We start from the raw sequence: 13,418 nt of genomic DNA on the forward strand, positions 1-13,418 counted from the left end.
TGACAATGTTACCAGTGTGATAAGCAGGCTCAAAAGCTAGTGTGGTCAGTCACAGATTTGATACTCAACTGATGGACTTGGAATTAGAGCAGAATTGTATCCTGTCTTTTTGTCTATTTTAGTACCTCATGCTGGCAAACTTACCTGATGCTAAGGAGGCAAGGTGAAAACACTGAGATTTTGGTACTAAAACTTAGAACAGGAATACAAACAACTTCTTAATGTGAAGAGGTATAAGCTTTTCAGTCCGTTTTGAGCTTCTGTCTGAATTTTTTATCATGTTCTAGTAATGCCATTTTAGAGAATTGCATTTAGAATACCTGAAAAACGCCTAGCCCCGTTTCCCCATTTATATTGTCTCTTTTATATGCAGGTTTTGCAGAGGGATCATGTTGAGAACAAAAAAAGGTTTTCCAACTTACCTTTTTGTGCAATGGTAAATCGTGGTGTCAGGGTACTTGCACCTTTCTAATTCCTATGACTGTAATGGTGGTCTGCTCAGATTACCAGACCTTTTGCTGAGACACCAGATTGTACCTCCTGTATTTCACAAGTCCTCAATCTTCAGAGCAAAACAAACAATTGCCCGCTCCAGAGAAGGAAGCTTCACTTTTTCCACCGCTTGCTGGTGTTCATGAGAACTCTTTCTGAGCCAGGATATCTCACTAAGACAGCAGAAAGCCCCCCACTGCTCTGATGTGTTTTAAGGGTTTGTGCTTTTTTTTTGTTCAAACTAGCATTAATCTTATGCCAGATTGCTAGTTAGAATGGTTCACTGACAAGTCCAATGATTGCTAGAGCCAACTTAATATAGAAGGGTAGGGAAATTCAACTTGCAGAGCACTAAAATATTGAATAGCCACAATAGTGAACTGGTTCTGTAGGTTTTCAAATTAGCATTAACACTTTCTCACAATTTCTGACTATGTCTGCTTTTGAAGCTGTGATTTGACTTAACATGTTGTTACTCCCCTAGTAAGTGCACTCTTTTATTGTCATGATACGGTCACATGATTTACAAAGGTGTAATTCTAATGTCAAATTTTTTAAAAAGGAAAAATAACTGAACAAATTGAAGTCAGGATTAATTGAGATAAATTGTCTTCTATTGTCATTCAATCTGTCCTTATTAATAAACTTATTCCTTCGCCAGCTTTTCTATTTTGCTCAGGAATGGGATGATAATTTAGATAGTAGTGGGATAATAAAAACAATAGATCAATCATCTGTTGTTATGCACTTATTTCACTTCACATTTTTGAATGCTACTTGAAGCTTCTGGAATTTCTTTGGTATTAGAAAATCTGTTAAACCTTTGTATCAATAAACAAGAGATTTATTTAAAGGGCAGTTAAATATACTTAAAAAATTTTGTTCACTCATGAGCAGGCTGGAAAATACTTGATATTTTCATAATAGAGGTACATAATCCTTCTTACAAAACAGAAGAAAAATACTTGATGTACATCGCTGCATTTTTTTCAGCACTGATAGGTTCACTGTCTCTGTCTAATAATGGCCTAGGTCATGAATAGTTATTTTGTTATATGTTTGTATGTCATTTTATGTGTTGATAAAATTCTGGATTTTATACAGTAGGAAAACAGTATACTGTGTACTGCTCTGTCATTAAAAGAAAACCACTCCACTCTGTCATTTAAGAAAATAAATACACATTACCAGGGGCAACTAGAAGTAACAATATGAGGCATAAACAAACAAGAAAGGAAACCCCAGTAGTTTTATAGCAATTTTGGAAAAAAGGAATAAAATATTGCAGACAGTAGTGATTTTAGTTTGACATATCCTGTTAATTAAGGTGCCCCACCAACTGCCATTTCTTGCTATAAGCTGGGGGAAACTTGCTTGTGCGCTGAATTATCTGTCTGCAGTTTTGGGACTGTCTCAGCTACTGGGTGCAGTTCAAGGGTGCGGCAGAGAGGTGATCTGTCATAGTCTAACATCAGTACCTCAGCATTTTATTTGTAGAACAGAGAGTGTGTGACAAAGCAAAACAACGGCAAAAAAGATCAGCCAACAGACGAAGCAGTCACAAAGGTGGGAAGATTGAAGCACAAAGAAAGGTGTTTGCTGAAGTGGTGAATATAGCGGTAGGCACAGAAGTGCTGGTGTAGGGATGCCTCCCCTAGTTTGCTAGACCAGAGGTACCAAAGCATTTTTAAGATTTGAAATTACCAAAGGAGTAGGGAGCTGGAGGGTCTATCTCATTTAGTTGAGACACAAATAAATTAATACTATGGCTGGGCAAATAATTGGCAAGGGCTTGGACAACTGGCTGTTTAAGGAGAGTGGAAATACAGTTAAGGGTTTGGGTTTTTTTCCAGAGCAATGTATCTATAATGTATGCTGAATTCCATTAGCTCCCTGCATGTGAGGAGGCAGCCTGTCATTCCCATTACAGAGACGCGGAGCAGACAAAGCACCGGAGCACGCTCTCCCGGGGGCAGCTCCACAGCGGCGGGAGCAGGGACACCGCGGTGACTGGCTGCTTCCCGCCTCTCCGTGTCCAGGGAATTCCCCGGGCTCTTGCCCGTGTGCCACTAGCAATGACTCCAGGCGGGAGCGGCGCCAGGAGCCTGCGCTGCATTGTGCCTGCGGGGCGGCTCACAGCCCCAGCCAGAATAATTAGTCCTATTAAATTATTCATCGCCCGTCCCCTCGGTGCGTTTCCATGGGCCGGCGCTGAACGGGCTCGGCCAGGGCTGGAGCGGGCTGCTGCTTTCACTCTCCAGTTGCGCTCTCTACCGCTCCCGAAAGGAGGCTGTAGCCAGGTGGGAGGCGGCCTCTTCTCTCTGGCAACCAGCGAAAGGACAAGTGGACACTGCCTCAGGCTGTGCGAGGGGTGGTCCAGGTTGGACACCAGCAGGAATTTCTTCCCAGAAAGGGTTGTTTAACATTGGAATGAACTGCCCGAGGAGGTGGTAGAGTCACCGTCCGTGAAGATGTTCAAAAACCATCTGGACGTGGTACTTAGTGCTATGGTCTAGTTTTACATCGGTCAAAGGTTGGACTCGATGATCTCAGAGGTCTTTTCCATTCTAGGCCCAGCGCTGAGCGTCGCGAGGGCCCGCCTCTCAGGCCGTGGGAGCGGGGCAGGCCGGGTGCTGTAGGCGCCATACCGTCGCCTCCCATGGTGGCAGGGGCGGTGCCATCTCTCCCCGCCTCCGGCCGGGGCCGCCCGCATCCCGCCCTCCGTCCCTCCCCCTGGGCCGGCCGAAAGGGCGTCGCCGCCGCCGCCATCGCCATGGCCGGTTGTTGTCAGTGCCTGGGTTATGGCGACGGCGGTAATGAATTCTCCGGGTGGCCGAGGGAAGAAGAAGGGCTCAGCCGGCTCCAGTTTTGCGCCTCCGACCGCCCGCCTCTCCCTCCTCGCCGCCCGGGCCGGCGCCCCCCGTCGCCGGCGGGGGCGGGGGCGGCCGGCGTCCCCGCACAAGCGGTACTACTTCTCGTACCCGCTCTTCGCCGCCTTCGCCCTGCTCCGCTTCGTCGCGTTCCAGCTCGGGCTGCTCTCGCCTGGCTCTGCGAGCGCCTCTCCCGCGGCGCCCTCATGGCCGCCAAGGGCAGCAGGGCCGGGGCCGGCGACGCGCCCGAGCCCGGCGGGGCGCCCGAGACGGTGCGGGCGTGCCACAAGCGGGCCTTCGAGTGCATCTCCATGGCGCTGCGCATCGACGAGACAGGTGAGCGGCCGCCCCGGGGTGCGGGAGGGCGGGCAGGGCCTTCCCGCTCTGTGCCGTGGAACCGCTTTCAGCTAAGAACAAGCAAAACCCGCTCATGAGAGAAATGCGGGCTGTGGTGGTATGTGCGAGCCGTGCTGTGCCCGCATGCGGTGGCGGTGCTTTGGTCCCCAGCCGGGTCCGGCCCTGCCGCAGCCCGCAGGTGCGCGTTGGATCACAAAGCTGCAGCTCGGGCTCGTTCCCCACGCAGTATAAGTGCTTGTATTTCTCCCCAATAACTTAAGAGCTTTTGCTGCGGAAGTCTGGGTGAGGCGATTAAAAATTGCGGGCGGTTGTGTGGCTGTAACTAGGCTTTACCAAGCCAGCCGGACAACAAAAGCACCAAGGACAATAATAAGGGTGCATCCTTTAATGCACTGCCTGACAAATGAGTGCTGAAGCCAGACTTCAGGTTACTTGGTCCTCAGAATGCCCATTTGGAGTGGTCTGACTTTTAAGGAAATAAATACTTGTATTTTGGCAGTTTCTTGAAAAATGTTTTTCTTAAACTGTTTGACATACATTTTCTTAAAAACCCTAAAAACCGACCACTGTGTGATGAGGAGACATTAAGGAGGATGTTTAGGGTTCAGTTAAATAAAATACAGGAATAAGGATTTTTTTTTTTTTTTTTTGGTAGAGCATTAAAAAAACCCAACCAACCAAAACACTTGATACTGCATTTAATTTAATCATTTGTTCTAAATGCAGCAGCATGATTCTGTCAACATGCTAAAGGTAGGCCTTGGTGGCATGCTGTGCTGGTTTTTAAAATTCTCTGGAAAAGTCAGAATGCTGTATTCTAACCTTTCAGTTGAGCCTTAATGAAACTTCTATCCTAGAGGAGGAGATTAAAAATATAAGAGTAGGCCATCAATAGAAGCTGCATGCTGAGAGCACCATAAAAGCGTGGGATGTGTCCTCCTTTGCGTTGACAATTTGGGAGTGGCAGTGGTAAGCTCTAGGAGAGAAAAAAACCTGCACCATGTGCAGCAAGGTTAGTTCAGCACAGATGTACAGCAAGAGAGCACTGAGGGTCATAGGAGCAAAGCATGAAAGGAGGTGAGGTAGCTGACAGCTTTGGTATTGCTGATGATTGCTCTGTGAGGAGTAGCAGTCTTACTTTATCAGGCACCTGTTCCACTGTTGTGACCTTTAACTCTTGGTGGTTTGGAGGGTGAGCCCTTAAATACCGATTTTAATCATGGGCTTGCTGTGTAGATGCCTTTAGGGTGATTATACGTGAATTAGCTGTGCAGGTCAGACATTTAGTAAGGTGATCTTTGCTTCTAGTATGAGCAGTTGCACAACTGTTACAGCCCTGTAACTGCAATGTACATTCCACTGAGAAAGAACTCCCTTTCCTTTAATACATAGATTTGTTATTTGCTTATCTGATTTTACCAGAATACTTCTCTTTGAAAATTTTCTGGTCTGTAAACAGGCTTCTTACAGCTTCAAAGAGAAAACTGTATGTTAGACATAGTGCGTGAAATGGGTGGAATTTCTGAATTGTCTAATAGCCTATTAGTTATGTGGCATTTTTGCTGTTGTGGAAGCTATCCATACTTCAGTAATTTTGATAGCACTTCTGGTAGCTTTTTATGCTTCTAAATTATCAGAGCAATTACTCTTGTTTTGGTACTTTCTCAATTAAGCTTAATATCTTTTCCTAGAACTAAGAAGGCACATGTGGTGTGTTGACCCCTGCAAGCAGTTAAGCATCTACACAGCTGCTTGTTTATTCCTCTCAGTGGGACAAGGGAGAGCATAGGAGGAGCAAAAGTGAGGAAAAAATAAAGTGGGAAATCTTTCCAAGCAATGATTGCCTTGGAAGATAGCCCCCATCCAGTTATTCATCTACCCAGGTTTATATTGATGAGCATTGTATTGTGTGATGCAAAATATTGCATTGGCTAGTTTGGGTCAGTTGTCCTGCTAGTGTCCTCTCCCAACATACTGTGCACCCTCAGCCTACTCACTGGGGATCTAGATGGGAAAAAGGAAACCTTGAGGTTGTGCTGTTCAGCAATACCCAAAACATTTCTGTGTTATCAACTGTTTTAGTCACAAATCCAAAACACAGTGCCCTTGGGGCTGTTTGAAGAAAATGAGCTCCATTCTGCCAGAGCCAATATAGCAGATCAGCAACTTCCAAAGAACGTGACGTTTATTGTATTTTTAATGTCATAATCACTGAGAACTAATCAACCATTCTGTGTGGAGTTGGAGCACAACCGTTGCAAACAGGTGTCATATAGTGCTTTTAAAACATTCTCCAGTTAAAAGCTGGAAGTGAAATTTTAATGATGACCTTGGTGTGTTTACAGCTGCCCCTAAGAATAACAAAGCAATTCAGGCAATAGCTGAGGTGGCTGGGATGATCTCAAACCAGATTTTTATTTAGTTGTAATCAGTATTAGATTTACTATTTACACTGCAGTTGAAACTGTTTCTGTGGGTGGTGGGGAGAAGAAGCTTAAAAAGTCTTAAAGAGAGGATTGAAGTCACTCACCTTGGATGATTTAATTTATCTGGCTTTGTCCTTAACAGTCAGGGTATATGAGGCTGGTGAAGAAAGGGCAGTAATAAAATGACTCCCAAGGTGTGTGGTGTTCATGACTATAGGCAGGTGCACTGTGGTTTGTGTTGGTAAGAAGAGCAAAGCATGAAATTACCTGCGCAGGGGAGCTTGACAAATGTTATTATTAAGAGATTTTTTAATCTGAAGAGGAGCAAGAGAAAAGTCTGAAGAGGATTGTAGAAATGTTTTGAAATATTTTTACTGACACTGAAATTTGCTAAAAAATAGGTTTGGGACTGAAGTTCTCAAAAGATTTGAGTGTAGAAGCACACAGTCACTTGTAACTGGCACTTAGGAATAGTTTTGTGAAACATTATGTCATCTGAAACTAAGGTAATGATATCTGAAGTTTCATTGTAGGCATTTTTTGGTTTTTTCTGCCACTAGCTGCTTGTTAATGCTGACCAGGTTTTAAGTTCTAATACCTAATCTGTTGTATTCCTCTGTGGAAATGCATGCTTAGTGTAATATAACTAGGTTGCAAAAGTATTTTTCCATATGCAGGCAAATATATTTTTAATGCAGAGTATTTATAGAAAGGGAGCAATATGAAATAGATATTTATAGGTCTTCAGTGGTTTACTTGCAGTTATAGTGGCACATACCTTAGGTCAAGCATGTTCATGGCTGTTTGCTGTAATATCCTTTCGGGACGTGGTTGGTACAGAGGTGTGCTCTAACTCTACTTGCATTGTGCTTCATGTGGAAGTTGACACACACCTGTAATACAGCAGTTTCATAATAGCACAAACAAAGAAATACCCCCATGACAGAGGAGCTGCACTGTACAAAAGTTAACCAGAGAAGTGTCTCTCATCTCTCTAGTGTAAAGTCTTAGACTTCTTGAGTTTCTGCTTCCAGTGTTATTTTGGTATTGGCTATCACTGGAGGATTAAGAGGCGCATTTCTAGTTCATGTTCCAGAAGTAAAAACTGTTAATTTCATCACTTCTGTTGTGAGTGAATATGTGTAGGTGAGCTTTTCTATCTCTTTTTCTCTTTTTTTTTTTTTTTTTTTTGGGTGGGGATGATTTATTTCTCTAAGGCAGATGTAGAATTATTCTCAAAACAGGCAAAAGTGATTTGAGGCTGGTGTAGTACCTGTTTTTAAGAGAAAAGCTTATTTGATACTTAAGTAGATATAAAGTTGACAGTGTCCCTTTAAGACTTTCTTTAAATCACAGGATTTTGTTCAAATATCTCTTCCTCCCTCTTACTTGTTTTATGCAGCATTATATAGAACCATTCCTAAACTTTAATTTGTTCAAGAAAATAATGGGCTCACTTCCTTTTTAAGCAGGACAAAAGGAACAAGCTGTTGAATGGTATAAGAAAGGAATTGAAGAACTGGAAAAAGGAATAGCTGTCTTAGTAATTGGTCAAGGTAAGCCAGTTTTGAGTTTTGTGGAACTGATTTTGGTTTATGGCTTCTTTGAAGTGAGAAATCAGTATTACTAAGTATGGTAGGGGCTAGGAACAGTCTGGTGTATGAGTTAATTCATAAGGGTCTTTCTTATTCCTGTTTTAGCTGTAGGTGAACACTGGTCCATTTCTCTTTTCCACCTTAATATTCTGGTCTATATCACATGCAAATATTGCTCTAAATATTTTCAGACTCTGCAAAATCATAAGGAGTTCATGAACACTGTTAAGTCAAACACGTGATTTCTTATATAATGGGAATGCCAAAATACTGAGTTCTGATTTGATTTGCTGAAGTTGACAGTTCATGTTCTCACTTATGCAGAATTTTATATTCCCTTCAGTATAACATGAAAAAAAACACCCCAATTTGGAATGGCCTGACGTTGTGTTTCTGAATAACTTAGGCCAAAATAACTGAGCATTTCCAACAAAGGAAGAAAGCCATCTCTCTATGTGGAAACATTTTAACCTGTAGTGTAGAAGCAGGTATGTACTATAGAAATACAGGTGTAGTGAAGGACTTGCTGAGAATTTCTGTCCTCAAAATAATATTGTAGTTGTAATAATAACAACCTAAATCACCTGCCCCAACCCCAGATCTGTAAGTGCTTTTGCAGACTTGTATTTTGTTCCTCAGCTGTGTTTAGAAGTATATGGTGATCTTACTTAGGGGGCAATACCAGTAGCATTTGATAGAACCTTGCACAATTAAAAAAAAAAAACCTTGACTTGAACAGATAATATTTCTTAGGAAGTGGTGGTGTTAATTTCTAATTCTGTGTGTTTTAAAATGTAAAGGGACACGGTCAACTGAATTTAGATCTGTTAATTTTGCCAAAGTGAATTCTTTCAAATTGTACTTGCCTCTCAGTCACTTTTCAAGCTTTTTAAAAACCTTTTTTTATTTGACTTCTGTTCAGAAAAATGCAGAGACAAGGGGCATATTAGGTCAGCATGAAATGTTAGACAATATGCAAAGCAGTGTTTGGGTTCCCATCACTCTATAAGCACTATTGTAAAGCAGATAGTGTCAACTAACTTTAAATTCTTGATTAAATAGGAAGCTTTAGTATTTTTCTTGTTAGTTTCGTAATGAAGTTCCATAGGGGAGGGGATAAATAAGGGGTGGGAGGAGGAGGGAAGGCTGGGTATCAGTATTTTAGCACTTAAAGTTAATTTATGGAATTATGTTTTAACATGGATTTTTCTTTGTAAGGTGATCAGTGTGAACGGGCTCGACGTCTCCAATCTAAAATGATGACAAATTTGGCAATGGCCAAGGATCGGTTGCAGCTTTTAGGTACCAGTTACAATTCATGACTTTGGAAAGTTTGTAATTATTTGCACGACTTCATTTAATGCATTCTTTTAAAATATTACTTTGATTTTTAAAGGGAAGGAGTCATTATCTTTGTAGGGTTTCTTTAGTTTGATTTTTAGTTGAGAGTAAGTGCTGTTGATGGATTTTGAAAATGGAATTTCATGACCCACTTTCAGGTATAAAGTAACTGAGAAGTCTTTATATCATAGCACACTTGACTCATAAAGTGAGGAGGTCTTGATTAACTCCTGATGGAGTTTGTTCAGCATTTTTCTGTTAGAACTGTAGTGAAATGATGATATATTGCTGATCATGAGTGCCAAGTGTGCTGGCTGTAACTACTTCATGTTCCATTGATTTTGCTGTCACGTACATTAACAATTTTCCTTAGTATTGGTAAATAATAATGATGATGATAATAATTCTTTAGCATCATGTAGACCATAAGGTTGTGAAATTCTAATTTTCTTGCTTTTTTTTTTTTTTTTTCTAGTAGTGTTCTATTAAGGTCACTTTTTTTCAGAAGCATAGTGTTGTATAGCTTTAGCATTATTAAAATTAAGTGTTGTATACAGGCTCTTAACAGCGTAAAGATCCTCCCATCAAAAAACAGACCCACGGCTCTGTGTAGTGCATCCTCTAAATTTAAAACTTTGAAAATGCTTTCAGTTCAGTCAGTAAAATTAAAATAAATATATATTCTTTAATTGCTCTTTAAGGGTAAACTAACAAATGTACTTGATTTTAACTTGCATATCCCAGCTTTAATCTAACGCTCTCTTGTGTGGAGTTTTACTAACTCATTCTTCTAGGAGCATATAGAGAAGACAGGAAAACTTGGGCTCTTTTCTCCTCTTACACTTTGTGGTTCTGTGGTCCTAACTGGTGATTGGCAGGGAAGTTGTGACAACCACAAGAAAGTGAGCTCCTTTTGTTTCCCTTGCGTTCCTAATGTCTGTAGTACTTTTTGAAAAAAATTGAAGGGGGCAGGAAGTGAAAGAGGCATCTGTCTTCTATGCTTTGTTATGGGTGTTTCTCGGTACAGCTTTAGTATATGGAGAAAAGGTATTTTCCATTCACTAGGGTTAAAGGCTGACTTCTAGAGCTAATACAAACTAGGGAGCAATGGAGTGGAAGTGATTACATGCTAACAATTTTTGAGAAGGTATGGCTTGTTGCAGACATCCTAGTTGCAAGTAACTAGAATTTCTTTCTAGAAAAAATTTGCTGTTACCTCAAAGCTTGAAGTAACAGTGTTTGTATTTTGTGGGTAGTGCTTCATCCTTGCTTGTATTACTGTAGTAGCACTTGCAATGTTGATAAGTTGCTTATTTGCTGTGATGTGATTGAAAAGAAACAAAGGGAAAATTTCACAAAAAAACCCTAAAGTTGAAGTATACTTATCCTTATCTCTACTACCAGAATGTGTGATCACTTTGTTTGCTTCAGAGTGCAGATTGAAACATAAACAGATAGAATAGTGTTTGTTATGTAAGATGTAAAATAATATTTTATTTTTAAATTACCAGTTTCGTACTTTGTTTTGCCTAGGTTCTTGTTAGTTTTTACTGAGGGTGTGCTTCATACAATGTACCTAAAAGTGAAATTTGGATAAAAAGGAGCAAATGAAGTCGTGCCCTTTAGGAAGACAAAAGATGTGTTTTGGAGAGATATTTCAATGGCTTTAAATCACTGCAAGTTTGATCATTAGGGTTCTATTTGAGTAGTATTTTTATGCCATCTAACCAACTTTGAAGTATTGACAGCATTTTTTTTTTATTTTCTGTAATTTTACCTGGCTTTTGTAGAAATTTAAGGTAATCTAGAGTTGAATTCCATGTGCCATTCTAAACACACTTTTAGCCTGTTACTTATAGTAACAGATATTTGGAAGTTTTTAAGGGATGTAAAGATCCTTTTGTAGTTGAATTAAGCATGAGGCTCTTGAAGCTATTACAGTTTAATGAAGTGGTGTTTCCTATGAATTGAACTCTTAAGAGTGTTGTCTGCTAGCTCTGTGGAACTTCTCCATTTCTTAAGGCAGAATAGGCAAGTGCTTTATTGCATTAACTGAAAGGATAAAACAAATTTAAACTAGACAATAATACCAAGTATTTCATCTTGCTTGCTAGACAGAGATGTGATTGCAGGCTGCCTAACTCAAATACCATCCAGTCAGGCAGGTTACATTGGTAGTACATAGAAAACATAAATTAAATCAGTCTGATTACAACTGTCCTTTGAAAGTGCTCAGTATTTTGTTGTTGTTTTTTCTTTTTTTTTTTTTTGAAGTGTTGGTACATCAGTGTAAGTTTGTTTCATGACCCCACCAATGGGGGTGTTTGACACCACTGATGAGAGTGTGATGTCTGATCACACCCATGTGTTACCACTGTGTCATCACACCACTGATGCCTTTTAATGTTGGAACAGGATGGAGCTACCCACCTTCAATGATGGGTTTTCTGTTTTGAGCCCTGTTTTCCTCTTGCGTGTAAATTATGCTTAAAGCTGTACTGTGACACAGTCTGGAAGCTGAAGTGATTGCTGGTGTGTTTCAGGTCACCTCAAGGGGTCTTGATCACTTTGGCAGTCCGTTGACAATACTGGGTTGTGCTGGCTGTCAGGGGACTTGAAAGTTCTTCCATTTGATTTGGTGGCAGCCCCCCATTTTTGACATGGTTTAGGGTGTGTTAGTTGTATGGTTAAACCTTGCTTTGATGGTCTTCACAGACCTGGTCTCTCCTGGATGACTGAGCACCCATGTTAGAGTCATTAAATTTGATGTATTTAGAATGACAGGAGGGTATTTGTTTTCTGCAGTCTATACACAGAACTTGGCAGCTTGTTGTTCCTAAAGATAGATGGCTGCAATGGCCAGTGCAACACTCTTCAGTTCTAATGCTATTTATGTGTTTTACCTATCTGTGTTCTCTCATTTCAGTGAGCCTTTCTGTAGGGGGACAGATTTCTTTCATGACAAGTGTCTTCCTGTGTATTATGTGTAGCTCCAGTATTTTGATTGAAGGGTGTATGTGGCACATAATTCAGGTATCGTTCATCACTCTCCTCTTTGGAGGGTATTAATATTCCTCTATTCTGCACGTATAGATACGGTTTTCAATGGACACCTTTTGGAATATTTCACTTTCTTGGAGGAGATGGTACTTTTTGCTTCAGGCTTATGTTACAGGGTAACATGTTTTTAGTAGAAATTGGAGAACTCAAGCTTTCCTGTTGCTTCAATAAGACAGTGGTTGCAGTGCTGTTTGTTTTGTAGGTTTACGTCAGCGTTGTATCACCAAGGTGAAATAATGAATGAGAATCTGTAAACTTTTTGTCAGTGTCTGGAAAAATAGGGAGAAAGCATTTCAATGAGAGGTGATGGTATCCTATAATTCCCTGGAATAATATTTAAAAGTTCAATTTCTTTTTGATATTCCAGAGGATCCTACAGCTATACTGTCTCTAAAGAAGTGATATGTTTGCTTCTGGAAATTTTATGTGCAATACTAATATGACATGTTCATAGGTAATGTGATGAGAGGACTCTGTGAATTGAAACTGGACAACAATTGGATTACATTTTTTCTTTTTTCTTTGGTTGGAGTTCTGTAGTTCCTGAATATGTGGAACTAGCTAAGCATTGATAATTGTAGTAGAACCCCAGTGTCAAATTGTAGCATTGAAGCAAAGGGCTTTTCCTGAATTCCTACACAAACCAATTCATGTTGTTATGGTCACTCACTAGAAAGTCTTTTTTGTTAAGCTCAGAAATGTTCTCCAAAACTCAGCTGATTGTCTAATATCGTAAAAGTCTATTAATATTCATTTTGTTTCCTAAGCTTCTGTGTGTTCTTTCCATTTGGGTTGCATGCATGGGCAGGGAGTAGACCGTTCTGCTGCCTCCTTTGGTAAGGCTGCGTCCACTGAAGTAGTGCACTCTCTGCAGTCAGTCACCGTTCTAGAGAGGAAAGCTTATGAGGGTAACTTCTTGGAAGCTGTAGAGCTTGTGGTTGTTTGTAGGCTGTTCTTGTGTGACATTTTTTTTGTTTTACTCTACCTGACTTTTCAAAGCTTTCAGTTTAGAATGAAGTAAACCTTGTATACACATACTAATCTTGAACTTTAGCTTTTCATATTTGCCTGTAACTACCAAGTTTTCATTCTAAACCACATCTTGTTCAACCTAAATGTTATTAAGCCATCACTTTAACTATGAGGTGTTAGGATACTATTCAGGAAAGCTAAGCCATGAGTGATCAGGAGCAGGAACAAGAAAGGAACGAAGCAGAAAGACTAGAGAAAGATCTGTAACAGGTAAAGAAGCCTAAGGAAGGCAGTGCTCGTGCGTG

The 13,418-nt window shown here is 40.7% G+C and overlaps 1 protein-coding gene across 1 annotated transcript in view; it reads left to right on the forward strand.

Moving 5' to 3' along the window:
- The first annotated feature begins 3,294 nt into the window (after positions 1 to 3,294).
- Positions 3,295 to 13,418, forward strand: part of SPAST (spastin) — a 39,962-nt gene continuing 29,838 nt past the window's right edge. The window contains 5 exon segments of the mRNA XM_039568722.1: positions 3,295 to 3,528; positions 3,531 to 3,698; positions 7,121 to 7,126; positions 7,615 to 7,701; positions 8,959 to 9,042. Coding sequence (XP_039424656.1) covers positions 3,309 to 3,528; positions 3,531 to 3,698; positions 7,121 to 7,126; positions 7,615 to 7,701; positions 8,959 to 9,042 — 565 coding nt within the window. The 5' untranslated portion in view covers positions 3,295 to 3,308.

This window comes from Corvus cornix, chromosome 3 (genome assembly GCF_000738735.6).
Source record: "Corvus cornix cornix isolate S_Up_H32 chromosome 3, ASM73873v5, whole genome shotgun sequence".
Classification (NCBI taxonomy): Eukaryota; Metazoa; Chordata; class Aves; order Passeriformes; family Corvidae; genus Corvus; species Corvus cornix.